The sequence below is a fragment of the Bos indicus x Bos taurus genome, chromosome 22 (genome assembly GCF_003369695.1).
Source record: "Bos indicus x Bos taurus breed Angus x Brahman F1 hybrid chromosome 22, Bos_hybrid_MaternalHap_v2.0, whole genome shotgun sequence".
Classification (NCBI taxonomy): Eukaryota; Metazoa; Chordata; class Mammalia; order Artiodactyla; family Bovidae; genus Bos; species Bos indicus x Bos taurus.
The window spans coordinates 11750971-11773087 of record NC_040097.1 but is presented as its reverse complement, the minus strand read 5'-3'; the positions used below and the strand labels follow the sequence as shown (position 1 = coordinate 11773087).

General features: G+C 43.7%; 1 protein-coding gene, 1 long non-coding RNA gene and 1 pseudogene across 2 annotated transcripts; all 3 read right to left on the bottom strand.

Annotated features, from left to right (window-relative positions):
- Nucleotides 1-2224: 2224 nt before the first annotated feature.
- On the bottom strand, nt 2225-3731 carry IQCF2 (IQ motif containing F2). The gene is made up of 3 exons (XM_027523420.1): nt 3688-3731; nt 3424-3510; nt 2225-2672 (listed from the first exon to the last, which is right to left on the bottom strand). Exons 1-3 carry the CDS (start codon nt 3703-3705, stop codon nt 2286-2288), a joined length of 492 nt encoding a protein of 163 aa, XP_027379221.1. The 5' UTR covers nt 3706-3731; the 3' UTR covers nt 2225-2285.
- A 380-nt stretch (nt 3732-4111) lies between these two features.
- Nucleotides 4112-7031, bottom strand: LOC113880459 (annotated as a pseudogene).
- A 10676-nt stretch (nt 7032-17707) lies between these two features.
- LOC113880817 lies at nt 17708-21758 on the bottom strand. The gene is made up of 2 exons (XR_003507838.1): nt 19103-21758; nt 17708-18163 (listed from the first exon to the last, which is right to left on the bottom strand). It is a non-coding gene; the product is annotated as an uncharacterized LOC113880817 (long non-coding RNA).
- Nucleotides 21759-22117: the final 359 nt, after the last annotated feature.

Below are 22117 nucleotides of genomic sequence, written 5' to 3'. Positions count from 1 at the left end.
TTTAAAAATTATTTTAACAAGAATGGAGTAGCTAACTCTATAGCCTGATGTAGAGAGAATGCATAAGGACTGAGAAATTACCATTGGATTTGGTCAGCTGGAATGTTGGTGATGTTGATCAGTGCAGTCTCAGTGAAGTGAGCGGGGCATAAGCCTGATTGGAATGGGTTGAAGAGAAAATAGTGGGAACAGAAATGGAAACAGTGATGGCATGTTTTACTATTAGGAGAAACAGAGAACTGGACAGAAATTAAGATGGCATTTTTAAAAGATGGAAGAGGTAGACATTGATACTTTGGACAATACCGTTATGAATGGAGGATCGAACACCTCGGGATGGCAGCAGGATAGTGGAGGGGTTAGCCTTTGATGGGATCAAAGACTCTTCATTTATTTCAACTGGAGGGAAGGCAGCAAGTGTGGTCCAGATGGAGCTGGGATGGAGAATAAGGTGGTAGGAAGATGGGGGTCCAGTCTGTTTCCATTTCGTCAGTTAAGTATGTTGTAACATATATCATCATTTTGGAGTTCAAGCGGAGAAGTAGAATTGGGCATTTGGAGAGGAGGTACTATGAATTATTCAATTCAGAAAAAACGAAATGCAAACACACCAGAGAAATTTATAGGGAAATCTGTCCAGTGGAGGTCTGCAGTCATGAATGTGAACTGGGACCATGCGTCATGGTTGAATGCGAGCTGAGTGTCATGCTACTCTTCTGCAGGCACAAAGCAGGTAGATGATTAAGTTCATTCCACACACCTTTGCAGAGATAGGGGTCAAAGGAAGTCATGTTGTTCAGGGGAGAGATCACAATAATTAAATATAGAATCTGAACTGGATAAAGATAGATACAAGGGCTTGTCAGGGATGATGGCTATAAAAAAATGGTAGAGTAAATAGATTGGAAGATATTTTCACACCTGAAGAAACATTCTATTAGAGATATTTGAAAGGTGAACTGGAAGAAGAGAATAAAATAAAAAAGAATGGAATGAAAAAGCAATTTGGGCAACAGTACAGTTATTGGTAATGGTAAGGTCTGCTGCTGCTGCTAAGTCACTTCAGTCGTGTCCGACTCTGTGTGACCCCGTAGAAGGCAGCCCACCAGGCTCCCCCGTCCCTGGGATTCTCCAGGCAAGAACACTGGAGTGGGTTGCCATTTCCTTCTCCAATGTATGAAAGTGAAAAGTGAAAGTGAAGTCGCTCAGTCGTATCCGACTCATAGCGACCCCAGACTCATTGGACTGCAGCCTACCAGGCTCCTCCGTCCATGGGATTTTCCAGGCAGGAGTACTGGAGTGGGGTGCCATTGCCTTCTCCGATGGTAAGGTCTAGAGCCACACTATTCAACGGAATAGCCACTAGCCCTATGTGGTTATTTAAGCTTAAATTAATTTAAATAAAATTTACAACTCAATTCTTTAATTGCACCAGGCACATTTCAAGTCCTTCATAACCACGTGTGGCTCGTGGCTACCACACTGAACAGCACTGATACAGAACATTTCCATCATCACAGAAATTTCTATTGAGCAGCACTGGATTAGTATGACCATAGGAGTGAGAATGGAGCCAAGAGTAGGGATGGAGGTAAAATCAGTGGGAGCCCTGTTTGCTGTACAGCCCTCAGGGAGAGGAGTTCTGGTAAGGGAATTGGGAAGATGGAGTTGAAATGTCATGAACTCCTGTTTTCTGCCAGTCCCCAGGGTCATCACCTGCTCATCAGCATGCCCAGTCTCATCAACACTAAGGCTGGTCTCCTGCCCTTCACCTGGGGCTGCACTACACTCCTTCCAGAAGAGTCAGCCACAGGTTGGCCTTTCCACTAGGTGATTGCCAAAGACACCTTGTCTAAGGCATCTGAGACCACCCCCCAACCCCAGGAGGACAGAGAAAAGCCTCAGTGTCCATTCTCACGTGCAAAGGTATCCAGAGTCTTCAGGAAGATGCAGCTTACCTGACTCTCAGATTCCCAGTGGAGAAGAAAGGAATGGGGTTGGGAATGGGAGCTGGGACTTCTGACTCTGTTATACATATAGGTAGACTAGGACCTCAGTTTCTGTTTTGACAACTAAGTACATGGCACACGGAACTGTCAGTCCAGAACAGGGTTCGTGGGCACAAAGGGAGAACCTCACTGAAGTTCTTTCCCAGGGAGAAGAGGAGGCAGCATGGCTTAAGTTCTAAAATTTCCATTAGCAGAGGGGAAACCATGAGACATACTTTATGTCAGGTTAGACCTTTACTATGGGACAGGAGACACAGTGCCCCTTCTTGCCATCCCTTAGGGGTTAATGATCTCAATGTGAAACTGTAGGTGAGTGGCTGTGACTACACAGTGGCCCCGGAGGAGGGCACAGGTCTGGCAGTTGTGGCATTGCCAGTGGCACTGGATGACATAGATGGCATTGAGTACTTGGCAGTATCGCCAGTGGATGCGCCACATACGGACCAAAGACTGGAGCTTGACCACTGCCCTCTCTCTGAGTGCATAATCACTCAGGGCTGCCCTCCGCTTCTTCTGCAGCAGCCTGTCCTTCGTCAGTCTCCACCAGCTCTGAATGATCCAAGTGCTCAGGGCTGCATGCAACAATGTCCGGCGTACCAGGGTGCCACGCCACCAGGCCTGGATCTTCTTGGCTGCTATTACTCTTCTTCCGTTTTTAGTTTTCTAGGCAGAGACGAGAGAGACCACTCAGAGAACTGCCTGCCACCAACTTGTAGGATATTTCTGGAAAGGGCCTGGTTCTCTTAATATCCCTACTTTGGAGTGTTCAGGGCAGATAGCAGGACACTGATCAAGAGGCCCTAGGTGCTGTTCTTCTCTGCCGATAAGGACACATCACCTTGCCTCAGAGTCACAGCATCCTCCTCTTGACTACCTCTCAGGTACATGGATCAAGGGAAAAACATTAGTAACTAGAAGCAAGCATTAGGGGTATGAGGGACTTTGTTAGTCATATTCTACCCCATCATTGCTTATTGGGTTTTGGAGGTTTGGTTTCATAGTGCTTTTGCCTTGTATTCTCTGCTAATTCTAGTCCTATTGACTGATTGCTTTCTGCCACAACAGTGTATTTCAATACAGTTGTTGGTTTTTAACACCCTCATCATATATTCTACTCCAAGCTTCTACATATTGAGAACATTCTTTCTAATTCAGGGTCTTCACATTCTCATCTCCTGGCTCGTGTGTTTCTTGATGGCTTTCCTTTTCTCCATTCACTCGTCATGTCACAGTCAAACCCAGACTCAGAGTTCATGCTGAGAACAGAGTGGAGGGAAAATGAGCCAATGTTGAGTTGACTCTTGACTATCTTAAACTCAAAGATAACTGTGGCCTAAGAGGCACAATTCCACATCCTCATGACACTGACATAAATGTCCTGGATATCTGTACATTACACAGAGATTTTACCTACCTCTCTTTTCTTCTGCTGCTCTTTCATCTTCTTCATAGTTACTTCTTCTTTGTCCTCAATGATAATTTGAATTACATGGCCATCTTTCTGTTATCAGAAATAAATGGGAAATGAATGGGAGAGTGAAAACTACTGTTTCTCTCTATGGCTCTGCACAAAAGCTACCTACTGCCTCACATCCCCTCTTTTTCCCAAACTCATAAAGTCTTGAGTGAGTCCTACCGACCCTCAAGCCTGTTTAAAGTATCTGAACATGTTTCTTACACAAAACCGAACCCCCATGGCTTGTCTCTTGATGGTTCCTTCGTTTATCTGCTTCCCAAGGTCTGGCACAAGTCATATGAGGGGGAAAGCCCTGAGTTAACAATGGCTTTATGACATGAGGATTAGGATATCTGCACATAGGTTAAGTCTTCCTCAGAAACAAGATCCATGGGAATCTGTATTACCTGTCCACTTCCCTTCTGTCAGAAACGTATCAGAAAAAAAAAAAAAAAGAAAGAAACGTATCAGAGCTCAGAGTGGAAAGATAGGGCATTTGTGTACCATTCCTCCAGTGAGGCCCGTCCACATCCTCTCTTAAAACTAGTCACACAGGATGGCAAGAGGGACCATGGCAGTATAGCTCCATTCAGCTCTCTTGTGTCTCCTCAGACTTAGCACTTCCTGTCTTCCCTGGATTCAGGTTTTAGTACCTCAGTGCACCATAGGAAACTAGAAAGAGAGACCAGATGGATCTAGAAAGCAGTAGAATAAAAACAACAATATAAAATTAATTAAACAGAAAACAAAAATGCGTGGTGCAAGGTAGATTTTGAAGGTGATATCTTTCAAATTGGAGCTTCCCTGGTGACTCAGTGGTAAAGAATCTGCCTGCCAACGCAGGAGACTTAAGAGAGGCGGGTTCGACCCCTGGGTTGGGAAGATCCCCTGGAGGAGGGCACAGCAACCCACTCCAGTATTCTTGCCTGCAAAATCCCATGGACAGAGGAGCCTGGTGGGCTACAGTCCATGGGGTCGCAGAGAGTCAGATACGACTGAAGGGACTGAGCACACACACACACAGAGTATATATGTCAGTGCCAAACTCTCACTTTATCCTCCCCCTCATGGCCTCATAACCATAAGTTTGTTTTCTACATCCATGACTCTACTTCTATTTTGTAAAAAGTTAATTTGTATCTTTTTTAAAAAAAGATTTCACATGTAAGCGCTATCATATGATATTTGTCTTTCTGTGTCTGACTTACTTCACTTAATATGACAATCTCCAGGTCTATCCATATTGTTGCAAATGGCATTATTTTGTTCTTTTTACGGCTGAGTAATAGTCCATTGTATAAATGTATGATACCTTATTTACCCATTCCTCTGTTGATGGACACTTAGGTTGCTCCATCTCCTGGCTACTGTAAACAGTGCTTCAGGGAACACTGGGGTGTGTGTATCTTTTTGAATTAAAGTTTTCTTTGAGTATATGCCTAGGAGTGGGATTGCTGGGTCATATGGTAGTTCTATTTTCAGTTTTTTAAGGAGCCTCCATACTGTTCTCCACAGTGGCTGTATCAAATTACATTCCCAACAACAGTGCAAGAGGGTTCCCTTTTCTTCACACCCTTGCCAGCATTTATTGTTTGTAGATTTTTTGATGAAGGTCATTCTGAAGGTATAAAGTGATACCTCACTGTAGTTTTGATTTGCATTTCTTTATTAGTGATTCTGAGCATTTTTTCATGTGCTTTTTGGCCATCTGTATGTTTTCTTTGGAGAGATGTCTTTTGTAAATTTTCTGCTCAGTTTTTGATAGGGTTGTTTTTTGATATTAAGCTTCATGAGCTGTTTATATATTTTGGAAAGTAATCCATTGTTGGCTGCTTTGCTTCCAAATATTTTCTTACATTCTTAAATTTATCTTTTTGTTTTGTTTATGGTTTCCTTTGCTGTACAAAAGACTTTAAGTTTAATTAGACCTCATTTATTTTTGTTTTTATTTTAATCACTATAGGAAATGAATAAAAAAAAAATCTTGCCGCAAATCATGTCAAGGAGCATTCTATGTTTTCCTCTAAGAATTTTATAGTGTCCAGCCTTACATTTAGGTCTTTAATCTGTTTTGAGTTTATCTTTGTGTATAGTGTTAGGGAGTGTTGTAGTTTCATTCTTTTACATGCAGTTGTCCAGTTTTCCCAGCACCATTTATTGAAGGGACTCTTTTTCTTCATTGTATATTCTTGCCTACTTTGTCATAGATCATGTGACCACAGGAGTGACAGTTTATCTCCAGACTTTTATCTTGTTCCATTGATCTATATTTCTGTTTTTGTGCCAGTACCGTGTTTCTTTGATTACTGTAGCTTTGTAGTATGTCCAAAGTCAGGAAGCCTGATTCCTCCAGCTTCACTTTTCTTTCTCAGGAGTGCTTTGCTGGGATTTCCTTGGTGTCCAGTGGTTAAGAATTCACCTGCCAATGCAGGGGACATGGATTCAATCCCTGGTCCAGGAAGATCCCACATGCCACAGGGCAAAAAAGCCCATGCGCCACAACCACTGAGTCTACCCTCTAGAGCCTAAAAGCTACAACTGCTGAGCCTGAGTGCCCTAGAGCCCATGCTCGTGCCCTAGAGTGTGTGCTCCACACAAGAGAAGCCATGGCAATAAGAAGCCCATGCGCCACAACTAAAGAGTAGCCCTTGCTCGCCACAAGTAGAGAAAGCCTGCAAGCAGTTATGAAGACCTAGTGCAGCCAAAAATAAATAAACACATATTTTAAAAGTCAGCTGCTCAAAAGTAATATTTATTAATTATAATAAATAGAGATGGCACGCTGACTCTAGAGTGGGCAGGCTTCAGTAGTTATAACGTGTGGACTCAGTATTTGTGGTTTGCAGGCTCTATAGTGTGTGAGCTTCAGTAGTTATGGTTCATGGGCTTTGGAGCACAGGCTCAGTAGTTGTGGCGCGTGGGCTTAGTTGCCCCATGGCATGTGGAATCTTCCCAGACCAGGGATCGAACCCATGTCCCATGCACTGGCAGGCGGATTCCTAACCACTGAACCATTGGGGAGTTCACCCATGAGCTTCTTACAGACACCAGAAAATGTTTCAACTTTGTGTTCCACATTGTTCTGCTGTGTTTTATCCAAATGAACTTTTATGAGCCAGCTGCCATTCAGTTTCTTGCAGATTCTCTTGCCTGTAATCTCACTTGGGGAAACCAAATCTTCCAGGATTACATCATGCACGGTTGTCAGACTGCAGCTCCTGGGATGCTTTTGCTTATTTTTTTGTATGGTTTTTTGAGTTGGCTTAGGCAGAATTCTTCTCTGAGCAACAGACGACGTGTTTCCTGCTGAACTTCTCCAAGTCACGCAGTAGTCAGACCTGGAATTTTTGGAAATATTTCATTTGAGGAATAAAAACAAAGATTAAAAGAGCTTTTTGACCAACACTAACTTCAGTGGCCTTGGCAGCTGTGATGTTCAGCTCCCGCAGCTGAGTTTTCAGGTCTGAGTTCATCTACAACTCTAGGAGGGTGTAGAAGATTTCAGACCAGAACTTGTCCAGCTTCTCACCATTGGGCTTCATGATCTTTGCCCTGGAAATGAACATGGCTTTGATCTTGCCAATGTGGCTGATACAGTTTTCCCCCAACACTTGGAGGCCTAGGCCTCAGGAGAGCTTGTTAAATCCAGGAGGCGAGGGGAAGAGGCAGGAATAGCATGAGTGGAGAAACAAGAAGAACCACAGAGAAATGGTAGAAGCCGAGAGAGTCCTAGGAAGCACTCTTGTAATTTCTTAAGTGATAAGAGCATGAGGAGTATCTTTTGTTCTAATATTTTGTCTTTGAACTGGATTTTGATACAGAGTTCCTGAAATTCTTATGATTTCCTGAGTGTTAGAAGTATCCTTTGTTCTAATGTGGTGACTCTGGGAGAGCTCCTGGATGGACTAATGATGAGGCTGGTCATCAAAAAGATCAATGCAAGATTAAAACATGGAATTTTTAGTTTAAACCCTTTTTCTTAAGATGGGAAAGGCCAGAAATAAGATGCTCCAAAAGTGTCAAATATAAAGTATTTTTTATGAGCAGTAAAGGAGACACATAGGAGAAGACTTATAGGAGGCAGAAACTGACCTTTCCCATTCAGAAGGGTAAGAATTATAGATTTTTCTACTGTAGTGGTGTTCCCTAGATAAGTTGCCACACCATCACTTGGAAATTTATTAGAAATACTCATTCTTGGGAACATGATATACTGAGCCAGAAATGATGGATGGGGTTCACAGTCTGCTTTAATTAAACCTTCCACATCATTGGGACCATTGATGAAATTTGAAAAATACTGCCCTGACAATTTCCCTGTAGACCCATGATAGGATATCTTCATGGTAAGACTACCCACTTTCTTTAGAAGGTAGAGCTCAGAGGTTATTCTTGAGTGAAGGCTGACAGACACATGCTTTGCCTAAGTAGAGTAGAGGGCAAGAGAAGGACCTGACCACTTCATCTATTCCTCATGCAGCTGTTTCATGAATGGCTGATGATTGCCCATGGCTTCCTTCTGCTGACTAGTTGAACTAGGCAAATCATAACACTCCACTTCTGGCTCTCAGGTGACCAATCCATGATTAGATTCACTCTCAGATCATTCAAATTCTAGATGAGGCAACAAGAGAAACACATTGATATTAGCAGAGCCACCAGGAAGGGCACTGAGAGAGTGAGGTGGGAAAGGCCATGCTGTGCAGGCTTATGTAGCCCAAGGCAGGTGGGGGGACTTTTGGAATTCAGTTCAGTTCAGTTCAGTTACTCAGTCATGTCCAACTCTTTGCAACCCCATGGACTGCAGCACGCCAGGTTTCCCTGTCCATCACCAACTCCTGGAGTTTACTCAAACTCATGTCTATTGAGTCAGTGATGCCATCCAAACATCTCATCCTCTGTCATCCCCTTCTCCTCCTGACTTCAATCTTTCCCAGCATCAGGGTCTTTTCCAATGAGTCAGCTCTTCGCATCAGGTGGCCAAAGTATTGGAGTTTCAGCATCAGTCCTTCCAAGGAATATTCAGGAATGACTTCCTTTGGGACTGACTGGTTGGATCCCTTTGCAGTCCAAGGGACTCTCAAGATTCTTCTCCAATACCACAGTTCAAAAGCATCAATTCTTCAGCGTTCAGCAGGCAGATTCCTAAGCAAATACATAGTTTCATTAACATAGCTTAAGAAAAACATTTCCATGAGAAAAACACATTGGTTAACTCAAGGCAGAACCAGGTGTCTCTCTCAATTTTTTGTAAAGAAGGAAAAAATGTCTGCCACTTGCAGTTAATTTCCTCCTGCCGCTTGGGGACTTCTTGCTTTCCTACCTGTTACCTTCTCATAACCATTGATTTACATGGGGTTGTCCAACTTTCCCAACACCACTTGCTGAATAGATGTCTTTTCCCCATTATATATTCTTGTCTCCTTTGTTGAAGATTTTTAAAAAGATTTATTTTATTTCATTTTTAGCTGTACTGGGTCTTTGTTGTGCAAGGGCCTTCTCTAGTTGTAGCAAGCGAGGTCTACTCTCTGGCTGTGGTGTGCAGACTTCTCATTGTGGTGGTCTCTCTTATTGTGGAGCTCGGGTCTAGGCACACAGGCTGCAGTATTGTGGCTCCTGGGCTCTAGAGCACAGACTCGGTAGTTGTGGTGCACAGGCTTAGTTGCTCCACAACATGTGGAGACCAGGGCTCAAACCACTGTCCCCTGAATTTCAGGGTGGATTCTTAACCACTGGACTATCGGGGAAGCCCCTGTTGAAGATTAACTGACCATTGGTGTATGGGTTTATTTCTGGGTTCTCTATTCTGTCCCATTGATCTATAGGTCTGTTTTTGTGCCATGTTGCTTTGATTACTGTAGCTTTGTAGTATTGTCTGAAGTCTGGAAGCGTCATGCCTCCTGCTTTGTTCTTTTTCCTCAGGATTGCTTTGCCAGTTCTGGGTCTTTCTGGGTTCCATATAAATTTTAGGATTTTTTGTTTCAGTTTTGTGATAAATGTCATGAAAAAATTGATAGGGATTGTGTTAAATCTGCAGATTGCTTTGGGTAGCATGACCATTTTAACTGTTAATTCTTCTAACCCAAGAGCATTCCTAGGCCAATTCCAAAAGCTGGAATCAAGATTGCTGGGAGAAATATCAATAACCTCAGATCTGCAGATGACACTGCCCTAATGGCAGAAAGTGAAGAAGAACTAAAGAGCCTCTTGATGAAAGTGAAAGAGGAGAGTGAAAAAGTTGGCTTCAAACTCAACATCTAGAACACTAAGATCATGGCATCTGGTCCCATCACTTCATGGCAAAGATGGGGAAACAGTGGAAACAGAGACAGACTTTACTTTTTTGGGCTCCAAAATCACTGCATATGGTGACTGCAGCCACGAAATTAAAAGATGCTTGCTCCTTGGAAGGAAAGTTATGACCAACCTAGACAGCACTCATCTCACATGCTAGTAAAGTAATGCTCAAAATTCTCCAAGCCAGGCTTCAGCAATATGTGAACCGTTAACTTCCTGATGTTCAAGCTGGTTTTAGAAAAGGCAGAGGAACCAGAGATTGCCAACATTGCTGGATCATGGAAAAAGCAAGAGAGTTCTAGAAAAACATTTATTTCTGCTTTATTGACTATGCCAAAGCCTTTGACTGTGTGGATCACAATAAACTGTGGAAAATTCTGAAACAGATGGGAATACCAGACCACCTGACCTGCCTCTTGCGAAACCTATATGAAGGTCAGGAAGCAACAGTTAGAACTGGACATGGAACAACAGACTGGTTCCAAATAGGAAAAGGAGTACGTCAAGGCTGTATATTGTCACCCTGCTTATTTAACTTATACGCAGAGCACATCATGAGAAACGCGGGACTGGAAGAAGCAAAAGCTGGAATCAAGATTGCCGGGAGAAATATCAATAACCTCAGATATGCAGATGACACCACCCTTATGGCAGAAAGTGAAGAGGAACTAAAAAGCCTCTTGATGAAAGTGAAAGTGGAGAGTGAATAAGTTGGCTTAAAGCTCAGCATTCAGAAAACTAAGATCATGGCATCTGGTCCCATCACTTCATGGGAAATAGATGGGGAAACAGTGGAAACAGTGTCAGACTTTATTTTTTGGGGCTCCAAAGTCACTGCAGATGGTGATTACAGCCATGAAATTAAAAGACGCTTACTCCTTGGAAGGAAAGTTATGACCAACCTAGACAGCATATTGAAAAGCAGAGACATTACTTTGCCAACAAAGGTCCATCTAGTCAAGGCTATGGTTTTGCCAGTGGTCATGTATGGATGTGAGAGTTGGACTGTGAAGAAAGCTGAGCACTGAAGAATTGATGCTTTTGAACTGTGGTGTTGGAGAAGACTGTTGAGAGTCCCTTGGACTGCAAGGAGATCCAGCCAGTCCATTCTGAAGGAGATCAGCCCTGGGATTTCTTTGGAAGGAATGATGCTAAAGCTGAAACTCCAGTACTTTGGCCACTGCATGCAAAGAGTTGACTCATTGGAAAAGACTCTGATGTTGGGAGGGATTGGGGGCAGGAGGAGAAGGGGACGTCAGAGGATGAGATGGCTGGATGGCATCACTGACTCGATGGACATGAGTCTGAGTGAACTCCAGGAGTTGGTGATGGACAGGGAGGCCTGGTGTCCTGCGATTCATGGAGTCGCAGAAAGTCGGACACGACTGAGTGACTGAACTGAACTGGACTGAGACAGCATATTAAAAAGCAGAGACATTACTTTACCAACAAAGGTCCATCTAGTCAAAGCTATGGTTTTTCCAGTAGTCATGTATGGATGTGAGTTGGACTATAAAGAAAGCTGAGTGCCAAAGAATTGATGCTTTTGAACTGTGGTGTTGGAAAAGACTCTTCAGAGTCCCTTGGACTACAAGGAGATCCAACCAATCCATCCTAAAGGAAATCAGTCCTGAATATTCATTGGAAGGATTGATGCTGAAGCTGAAACTGCAATACTTTGGCCACCTGATGCAAAGAGCTGACTCATTGGAAAAGACCCTGATGCTGGGAAAGATTGAAGGCAGGAGGAGAAGGGGACGACAGAGGATGAGATGTTTGGATGGCATCACTGACTCAATGGACATGAATTTGAGTAAACTCCAGGAGTTGGTGATAGACAAGGAGGCCTGGCGTGCTGCAGTCCATGGGGTCACAAAGACTAAGCAACTGAACTGAACTGAACTGAAGCTTGTCTGACAGAAACCTTGTGACAGAGTGTTGGAGCCGACCTGATCAGTTCTTTTTTGGGAAGGGGATGCAGTCCGTAATCCGACAGATGTGTGACCCCAGAAAGATGTCAAGCTCAAGTCTTAGCTGGCTTGCTTTGAGGTCATAACGGCCCTGGAAAAAGCCATGGGCCTGGCAATTATGCCAGCACCACCAGACTTGGATGATTCGGGCAGCTTGGAGCAAACGGCAGTAACAAAGACGGGTGTGCCACATGCGAACCCAGGACTGTAGCTTGACCACTGCCCATTTTTCCCAAGTATAATTCTCCAGCACAGACGATCGCTTCTTCTCCAATAGCCCTTCCAGCCTCTGTCTCCACCAGTACTGAATGATACATGCTCTGAGTGCTGCATGCAGTAGTGCCCCGCCACCAGGCCTGAATCTTTATAGTTTTCTGTTCTTCACCTTCCTTTTCAGGGAGGGCCTGCAAGGAAAAAGAAGGGACACTCAGAAAATGTTCCCCACCCACCTCAGCTCTGGCATTAGCCAGGAAGGGGCCCTGATACTTCGTTAGCAATGGTCAGTTCCTCAGTAGTTCCTGAGCACTGGGCAGGCCACTGGCTGGAGCCAGAAGACCAGACAAGTTCCCCATCTCTGCCACTCTTGATTAACAGGCATATCACAGCTGAACTTGGAGTCTCACAGTCCTCATATGTTGCTTGGGGGCACACCTGCCCTAGCTGTCACTTGGTTCCTTGGGCTTGTTTGGCCAGTCTAGAACAAGAACACCATGGTCTATGAGTCAAAGGGTTATTCTGTTGCAGCTGGGCCTGAAACCTACCTGGGAAGCATATCACTTCCCTTCAGATCTCATCCACAGGCTGAAAAAGGGGCATCCTTTGCTCTCCTTTCATGTCTGACACCAGCTCCAGTGCACAACTTGCTGGCTTCTCTGTCAAATCACAGGATTAGATGTTTGTCTGTCCCACACAGTTTGGAGCCCTGCTCATTTATTCCTCACTTTCACTTCTTTTGGTTCTCACATCTTGAACTTCAGTTAACACATATATATGCACTCATGTAAACACAAACACACTCCCACACAATTCCAGACTTGGGTTTCACTATAGTTCACTATGTATCCTGCAAACACAGCCCTCACAACCCCACTCCCCAACTTTGCATAGCCTGGGGTTCCCACTTTGCAGGGTTTCTTCTCCCTGTAATCCATGTCTCCATGTCTCAGTCACCCACCTTTTCAGACCTAGAAGGAACTAGGACAAAAGGACAACCGAGGATGAGTCAATTTTTATTCATTCCAACTCTGGACAGGACAACCACTCATCTTGGTTGGACTGGGACACTCTCGGCTTATGACTGTTGTTCCTGAACAATAATCCTTAACACTATCTTTCACTCACAAATAGACTTTGCTTTGGGTGACAAATTCCCTGCTCATCCCATGCTATGGGCCACAGAGAAGACAACAGTCACTCCTGGGTGACTTTAGACTCACTGCATGTTGGGGTCCCCCTCAACTTTGAGAGGCTCTGTTGACTTACTTTTGGTTTAGAGGGTGAAGTTTTTGGTTTGGAGGGTGGAGGTTTTTCTCTCTTTTTCTTTTCTACTTTCATGCTCATCAATGCAGTTTTATCAACATTTTCCTGTAATCAGAGTTAAAAGGGGAAAGAGAAGGGTAGGTTGTTCTTTGCAAACTCTATGCTGAGTCCACCACAGGCTCCACCTCCTGCCTTGCCCAGAGACCCCAGATATAGGACTTGAATCCTTAACAACTGTGGAAATTCACCTTTCCCTGCCTGCAACTTTGGGTAGACTTGACTCTCTCTCTTAAACAACATAGAATGCCCATGACTTGGGAATATTGGTTCAAATCCCTCAGGTCTGTGATCCCTTAGATTTCCCCATAGTTGGAAGGTAGATGGTTCTACCAATGTCAGGTCTGTACTTTTCTTTGAGGTCCATACAAGTTGTATGTAGCACTTGTTCATTTCTATGGCTGTGTAGTATACCACTGTATGACTGTACTATGATTTATTTAGTCATTCACCCATTCTGGTTGTTTCCAAGTTTTTAGCTATTATCTAACTACAAAATTTTGAACCTTTTGTTTGAACATATGTTTTCAGTTCTCTTGGGTATATATCTAGGTGCTGGGTTATTCATAATTCCATAATTAACTTTCTGAGAGAATACCAAACTGTTTTCCATAGCAGTTACTCCATTTTATATTTCCATGAGCAATGTGTGAGAGATCTAGTTTTTCGCATCTTCATTCATCTCTTATATTGCAGATACTGTTGTATTGCAGAGATGGAGCCAACAGCATTTCATGATGGACTGATGTGGAAGGGAATGAATGGAGGAAAGTAAAAGTGAATATTCAGAGAGGATTCCTCTGAATCAAGCAGACTGAGTGAATGGTCAAGGGAGGTATTCTTTTTTTTTTTTGGCAGCACGTGTGGTATGTGGGATCTTAGTTCCCTAACCAGGGATTGAACTTGTGCCCCCCTGCAGTGGAAGTGCAGATTCTTAGCAACTGGACCACCAGGAAAGTCCCTAATTTTCATCATTTTTGCCAACAGTCTCTCTCATTGAGTACTTTTGATGCGTATTGTTTCTATGGAGTTGGGGGTAAGGGAAGCCCAATTGGAGTGAGTTTAGGAGTATGGGAACAGAAGAAGGGGAGGCAGTGACAACATATTTTGCTTTGAGGAGATGTAAAACCTGGAATATGAGATAGTCAAGCATGGACTTTTTAATTATGGGGGATAGTTTGTAGGCTGATGGGAATGACTTGGTGATAAGGTGGAAACTGATTCAGAGAAATGAAATTACAGGATGACATCATTGCAAAGGTAAGAGGTGACAGTGAACAAAAGATAAAAAAAACAGTACAAGAAGAGCAAAGTGGAGGGGTAGCCTCAGATAGGGCAAAGACAGTTCATTTCAACTCAAGGAAGGCAAAAAGTGTGGTGCAAATGATGCTGAGATAGAAGGATGAGACAATAGCAAGATGGGTTCCCGTCTGCTGCTGTTTCCTCCATTAAGTGTGTGGTAATATCATCGTTTGAGGCTAAGAAGAAAAGAGGGAGAACCTGACCTGAAGAGACAGGAAATAATGTAAAATCTTCAGGTCAGGAAGCAAGATTATAACCTATTACAAAACCAAAATAGTCACAGATGTAGAAAACAAACATGTGGTTACCAAAGGGTAATGGGGGGAGGGATAAATTAGAAGATCAGGATTGACGTATACACATTAGTATATATAAAACAGATGAACCTATTGTATAGCACAGAGTACTCTGTTCAATATTCTATAATGACCTATATGTGAAAAGAATCTAAAAAGAGTGGACATATGTATATGTATAAATGATTCACCTCACTGTACAGCAGAAACTATTACATTGTAAATCAAGTATGATCCATCAGAGGGCAGACAGAATGAAAACCATAATCACAGAAGACTAACCAAACTGATCACATGGATCACAGCCTTTTCTACTCAATAAAACTATGAGCCATGCTGTGCAGGGTCAAAGCTAGTGGAGGTGATGGAATTCCAGATGAGCTATTTCAAATCCTCAAAGATGATGCTGTGAAAGTGCTGCACTCAATATGCCAGCAAATTTGGAAAACTCATCAGTGGCCATAGGACTGGAAAAGGTCCAGTTTTCATTCCAGTCCCAAAGAAGGGCAATGCCAAAGAATGTTCAAACTACCTCACAACTGCACTCATTTCAGATGCTAAAGGTCATGCTCAAAATCCTCCAAGCTAAGCTTCAATAGTACATGAACCGTGAACTTCCAGGTGTACAAGCTGGATTTAGAAAAGGCAGAGGAACCAGAGATCAAATTGCCAACCTCTGTTGGATCATCAAAAAAGCCAAGAGAATTCTAAAAGAACACCTACTTCTGCTTCACTGACTATGCTAAAGCCTTCAACTGTGTGGATCACAACAAACTGGAAAATTCTGAGAGAGATGGGAAGGCTAGACCACCTGACCTGCCTCTTGAGAAACCTATATGAAGGTCAGGAAGCAACAGTTAGAACTGGACATGGAACAGACTGGTTCCAATCAAGGCTGTGTATTGTCACCCTGCTTATTTAACTTATATGCAGAGTACACCATGAAAAATGCTGGGCTGGAGGAAGCACAAGCTGGAATTAAAATTGCTGGGAGAAATATCAATAACCTCAGATATGCAGATGATACCACTCTTAGGGCAGAAAGTGAAGAACTAAAGAGCCTCTTGATGAAAGTGAAAGAGGAGAGTGAATAAGTTGGCTTAAAGCTCAACATTCAGAAAACTAAGATCATGGCATCTAGTCCCATCACTTCATGGGAAATAGATGGGGAAACAGTGGAAACAGTGTCAGACTTTACTTTTGGGGGCTCCAAAATCACTGCAGATGGTGACTGCAGCCATGAAATTAAAAGACGCTTACTCCTTGGAAGGAAAGTTATGACCAACCTAGACAGCATATTGAAAAGCAGAGACATTACTTTGTCAACAAAGGTCCGTCTAGTCAAGGCTATGGTTTTTCCAGTGGTCCTGTATGGATGTAAGAGTTGGACTATAAATAAAACTGAGCACCGAAGAATTGATGCTTTTGAACTGTGGTGTTGGAGAAGACTCTTGAGAGTCCCTTGGACTACAAGGAGATCCAACCAGTCCATCCTAAAGGAGATCAGTCCTGGGTGTTCATTGGTAGGACTGATGTTGAAACTGAAACTCCAATACTTTGGCCACCTGATGCGAAGAGCTGACTCATTGGAAAAGACCCTGATGCTTGGAAAGATTGAGGGCAGGAGGAGAAGGGGACAACAAATGATGAGATGGTTGGATGGCATCACCGACTCAACGGACATGGGTTTGGGTGGATTCTGGGAGTTGGTGATGGACAGAGAGGCCTGGTGTGCTGCGGTTCATGGGGTCGCAAAGAGTCAGACACAACTGAACTGAACTGAACTGAAAGCAATTTGAAATAGTAATTTTATGTATGTTCTAATAATTAAAAACAAGCTTTGTATTCTATATGCTTTTCCATTTATATTCATCAAAATTTGATTGTTTTACAAAATAATTGGCCTATGATGGACTGAACGTTTAAAAAAATAGTCCTTCCCCATAGATAGCCTCAGAAACAATGGTCTTTAGTACAATCACAGGAGTGAATGACTAAGTTAGGGTGGAAGTCAAAATCACAGGAGGTGAGAGGCAAGAAGCATGGGGGTATCATCCAGTCAATGTTGAAGTCACTAAGAATGGTGTCATCCATAGAGTGGAAGTGTTTGATATCAGTGGGAGCCTTATTTGTGTTTAGCACCCTTGAGAAGCTTGCAATCATGGGGGAGGGTAGAGGCAGTTCTGAGGTTCCTTAAGATCATGGTATCTGCTATTTCCCAAAGAAAATAGCATCCAGATACAACAAAGATCCCATAATGTGCTGCAATTAAGACCCAACACAGCCAAATAAAGTAATTTTAAAAAAGAAAATAGAATCTAAATTAGCATTAAGCTTGTAAAACATTGTGTCCAGTCATCACTCAGGCCAGCCTCCTGTGGTTTCTCTGGGCTGCTCTGTTCCCAGGAGAGCCAGCCAAGTGGCTGACTTCTGTCTGGGGCTTGCCAAACACGAAACCAATGGGTGTAATCCTCGCTGGGTCCTAGTGGCAGGCTGAGAGTGTGTAGCATGTTTTCACTCTCATACGAGGAGGTACCCAGAGTCTTCAGAAATACAAAGCCCAGTGCCTCCCAATTGCGAGTTTAGGAGACAAGACTGATGATGGAGATGTGGAATGGGACACCTGGCTCTGCATATATGAGGTCACCCTCAGGCAGCAGTTTCTGATTTGGATAGAGTGGCACATGGCTACTGTGGGTCCAAACAGGGGCCACAGGCACTGAGGGGCGGGAGTGGGGGTAGGAGGGAGAGATACCTATACTGAAGTATTCCCTGAGTAGAAGAGGGCAGGGCCTGGATCTTTGGGGTCCCCACCCTGAGAGAGTCCCTGAAACACACAAAACCTGGTCAGACATTTATTGGGGTGGTGGAGCCAGTTCTCCACCCTACAGTATTCTCTTAGATTGATAGGATTTCAATATGGAACTCTGGCTGGTTGAAAGCACCTCCGTATAGTGCCTGTGAAGCATCACTGGTCTGAAAGGTGAAGCAGCTCTGTGGAGCTTGTAGTATGCATACAGCGTTGCACACTTGGCAGTAATGTTGATGGCACTGCCACATGCGAACCCAGGACTGGAGCTTGACTGCCGCCTGCTCCTCCATTACATACATCTTCAGTAAGTTCTTCCGTCGCATACACAACTTCCTCCACAGGACTGTTCTCCACCAGCACTGAATCATCCAGGCCCTGAGGGCGGCTGCCAGCAGGGTCCTACGCACCAGGGTTCCACGCCACCAGGCCTGGATCTTCCTAGCCGCCTTCATCCTTGCTATCTGGCGTTGTTTTGCAAGAAGCAACTAACCAAGAAAAGCAGAAGACTCCCAGTGAATTTGTCACCATCAACCACAGCTGTGGTGTCTGCCACAAAGGACCTCTGGTTGTCTCTCTGAACAATAAGCCTTTTCCCTGGTGGTTCTCAGGGCTGGCTGGGTGGGGTTCTGGCTCTACTTCTGTCTTGTCAATGCCCACAAACACATCTGCTTACCCTCTGAGTCAATGTCTTTGTCTGTATAAAATGAGGATATGCTTTCCCTGTGGTCTTCACAGGTTCATGGAATCAGTGGAAACACTTTCTGATCCAGAAGACCAGACATAGATGTGAGGAACCAAGGGGTCCTCATCAGGATTAAACTCTGAGTTTGTAGCTTGCATCTTAGCCCATCAGATTCCAGCCTGTGATGCTACCTCTGTCACAGCCCCCTCGTAGCTTCCTCCACTTCATTTCTTTTGACTTCCACTACTCTTTCCTGGGGGCTCAGATGGCAAAGAATCTGCCTGAAATGCGGGAGACTGGCTTGGATCCCTGTGTCGGGAAGATCCCCTGGAGAATGGAATGGCAACCCACTCTAGTATTCTTACCTGGAGAATCCCGTAGACAGAGGAGACTGGAGGGCTACAGTCCATAGGTTTGCAAAGAGTTGAACATGGCTGAACAACTAACACTTTCACTATCTCTCAGTCACTCTCATATCCTTCTAGGCCCAGGATGCCCTTTCTCCAGCTCTCCAGTTTTCACTGTGCTGTGTCTCACTTTCCATGTGGCCTGTTAGTATCCTGACTCCTTGCGTCTCTACTGTCTCCCTGCCTCACCCAGAATATGGAGGGAATATACCAGGACAGGAAGGCACCACTGAGCTGATTCCTGTGAGACTAGAGATGAAGCCTTTACTTCCAGGGACCCTGGGGTCAGAAGGCCAATGGTCTGAGGTTCCCACATGCTCCTGGGCCCCACCTACCTTCCTTTTCCTCTCTTTCTCTAGATCGTCATTATCTGGTTCTGGTTCTGGTTCAGGCTTCTGCAATCAGAACGTAGGGAGAAAACATGAGTGAGGACCAGTCTCTGTGCAAAGTTCCCAAAGCCCCAGCTCCCTGTTCTTTTCCAGGGTCCTTGAAGTCATCCAAAGCTTCCCTCAGCCATGGGGAACTCCCCACCCTTGGGGAAGGGAGTGTCTAAGTCTTACAGAGCATTTACTGCCCATGGTTTTGGGGCAGTGGTTCAGGTGTTCATATCCCTCTCTGGTCGCTGCTCCATTGGTCTTGGCAGAGGCAGGAAGGATGGTAGATGAGGAGACAGCCATGATGTCACAAGGGCAACTATGACCCAAGGACCATGTTGCCTTCTCCAGGCTCAAACTTGTTGGATAAAGTGGAAACACCTGCATTTCCCTCCTACTAGGGATGCACCAGGGTCTTTGGTAGAACCACATCCCCTGAGAGTGTGTCTTGTCCCAAGAATGATCTCCGGTTTGGTCCACCCACAAGATCATCCTATCCTCAGCTACTGAGCAGAGCAGCTCCCATAATGCAGAGGAAGGTGCATAGGCTCAGGCTGCTCTCCACACCCTCCCATTTTCTCTGCAATGGTGCCCTTCTTCAGCAGGTGAGAAAGTCCCTCCTCTAATGGGGAAGAGTGTGGGTATGGATGGTAAGCAGAAGGGGCCAAGGAAGGTTTGGGATGGATGCACCTCAGTCAATTTCTGCTCAGTCAATTTCTCCAGCTCCTGTCCTTCTATAGCTGTTGAGCTGCACTTAGCAGGCCAATGTTACATTCCTTATAACAAAAGAAGCCCTTTCATCCTGTCTGAAATATACTGGGCAGGAGGAATTTCCCAAATGATCATTACCTAGGAGACAGGTAATATCTCAGACTCCTCCTGTAGTGGCAGTGGTCATTTAAGGTTAATTAGGTATTCAGGCTTGCTTCAAAAGCCATCAGTCTTCCAACTGTCTCCACAGTCACTTCCCAGCCATGTTCACACTCTCTCTCTCCAGATCTCAGTTAACAGGCTGACATGGCCTCTTCATTTCAAAGCGTTATCCATCAACTTTCCATCAAAGAACAGGATTTAGTTTTTCTGCCCCATTCCAAACAACCTCACATTTTCCTCCCCTCATTTTCCCTATGAGGTTATTTGCAACTTAGGTCTGATCATGACTTAGTGTTTACATTATCATGACAAGAGAGTGCTACTGACAGCCATACCATGAAGTACACTCTTGATTCCCTTTCTCTTCCCACACAGCTTCATAAAAACTCTATTATGAAAATGTTTATATATATATATATAATTTGATAACAGTGACTCTATATGTACTCATGACCCAGAATAATCTGTTTTTATCCTCTGAATTAATTTCTAAGTGACCTCCAAGGATTCTCTACAACAGACAATGCTGCAAGGAGCATCTTCCTAACGCTCGGCAGCTGTGGGAGGCATTCTCCAGGGTAACACACAGGGTGGCTTGCTGAGTAATAGAATAGGTGGCTCCTCCACACCACAAAATCCTGACAAACTGCTCTCCACTGCGGTAGATCTGATCTAACTTCTGTCAATCTCTAATTTTTCTTAAACTGAAAGATGCAAAGTGGTGTTGCCTAGCTGTTTTACTTTGCATTTCTCTGACTAGAGACTTGTATGAGACAGTCTGTGAGACACAGTGTGACTCAAGGGTAAGTATCTGGGTTCCAGTCTTGATATAGATTCTTTCTGGCTGTGTGAACTTGAGGCAGGAGATAGGTGGGCTCCAGGCTGAGCAGCTGAAGTTTGTCCCCTGTGGACAGATACTCCCAAGATGAAGATAATAGCAGGAGCAAGAGAGGAGCTGAGCCCTGCCTAGACAAAAGATAGAGAGACCACATATTTCTCATTCTCGAGGTCAAAGAGATCTTTCTGACTACACATGAGCAGAAAGGCTTCTTGGGGGCCAGAAAGGGAGGAGGCACCACCCCATAGTAGATGATGTAAACCTATCCTTGGCCTCTTCACTAGAATCCATCTTGGCTAAGAGATGCACGCACATACATGGGAGGACCCTGAGTTAAACCAAATACAGACTCAGAGCCAGGCAAGGGCAAGATGACTGGCTAGAAGAAACCTGTAAGACATACCCCATGTAAGTGATTCAAACTACCATGAGGATAGGACTCTTTCTGAGCCCGCCTGTGTGATTCAATTCATTTGTACTTTTTCCTTCTAATAAACATTTTACTTGTTTCGATACTTTCTGTGGAAATTTCTTCATGGAAATTCACCTTCTACGAAGCCGACAGGCCAGGGCCTTGTCACTGGCCATTAGCTTTTAATACTTACACAAATCTTATTAGTCAGATCATAGAGCAATCCTCTAATTTTTCAATATCTTCTACATTATCTTCCAACTCTGTCTTTCGTGTTACTTTTGAGAAGACTTTTTCCATTTTTTTAAGAGTCAACTTTCAGGCAGTCTTTTTTGTTCTCTGAATATTCTTTTAATGGCACACCATTCTTTTTTTAAAATTAATTTTAATTGAATCAATCCTCTAATTTTTCAATATTTTCTACATTATCTTCCAACTCTGTCTTTCCTGTGTTACTTTTGAGAAGACTTTTTCCATTTTTTTAAGAGTCAACTTTCAGGCAGTCTTTTTTGTTCTCTGAATATTCTTTTAATGGCACATCATTCTTTTTTTAAAATTAATTAATTTTAATTGAATCAATCCTCTAATTTTTCAATATTTTCTACATTATCTTCCAACTCTGTCTTTCCTGTGTTACTTTTGAGAAGACTTTTTCATTTTTTTAAGAGTCAACTTTCAGATGCTCTTTCCTGTTCTATGAATATTCTTTTAATGGCACACCATTCTTTTTTAAAAATTAATTAATTTTAATTGGAGGCTAATTACTTTGCAATATTGTGGTGGTTTTTTGCCATACATCAACATGAATCAGCCATGGGTATACATGTGTCCCACCATCCTGAACCCCCTGCCA

What these genes read in the sequence shown, in the direction of transcription:
- IQCF2 (XM_027523420.1), bottom strand. An exon ending in AGCAGCAGAAGAAAAGAGAG is followed by an intron (nt 2,673 to 3,423) that starts GTAGGTAAAATC and finishes GTCTCTGCCTAG; the next exon opens with AAAACTAAAAACGGAAGAAG.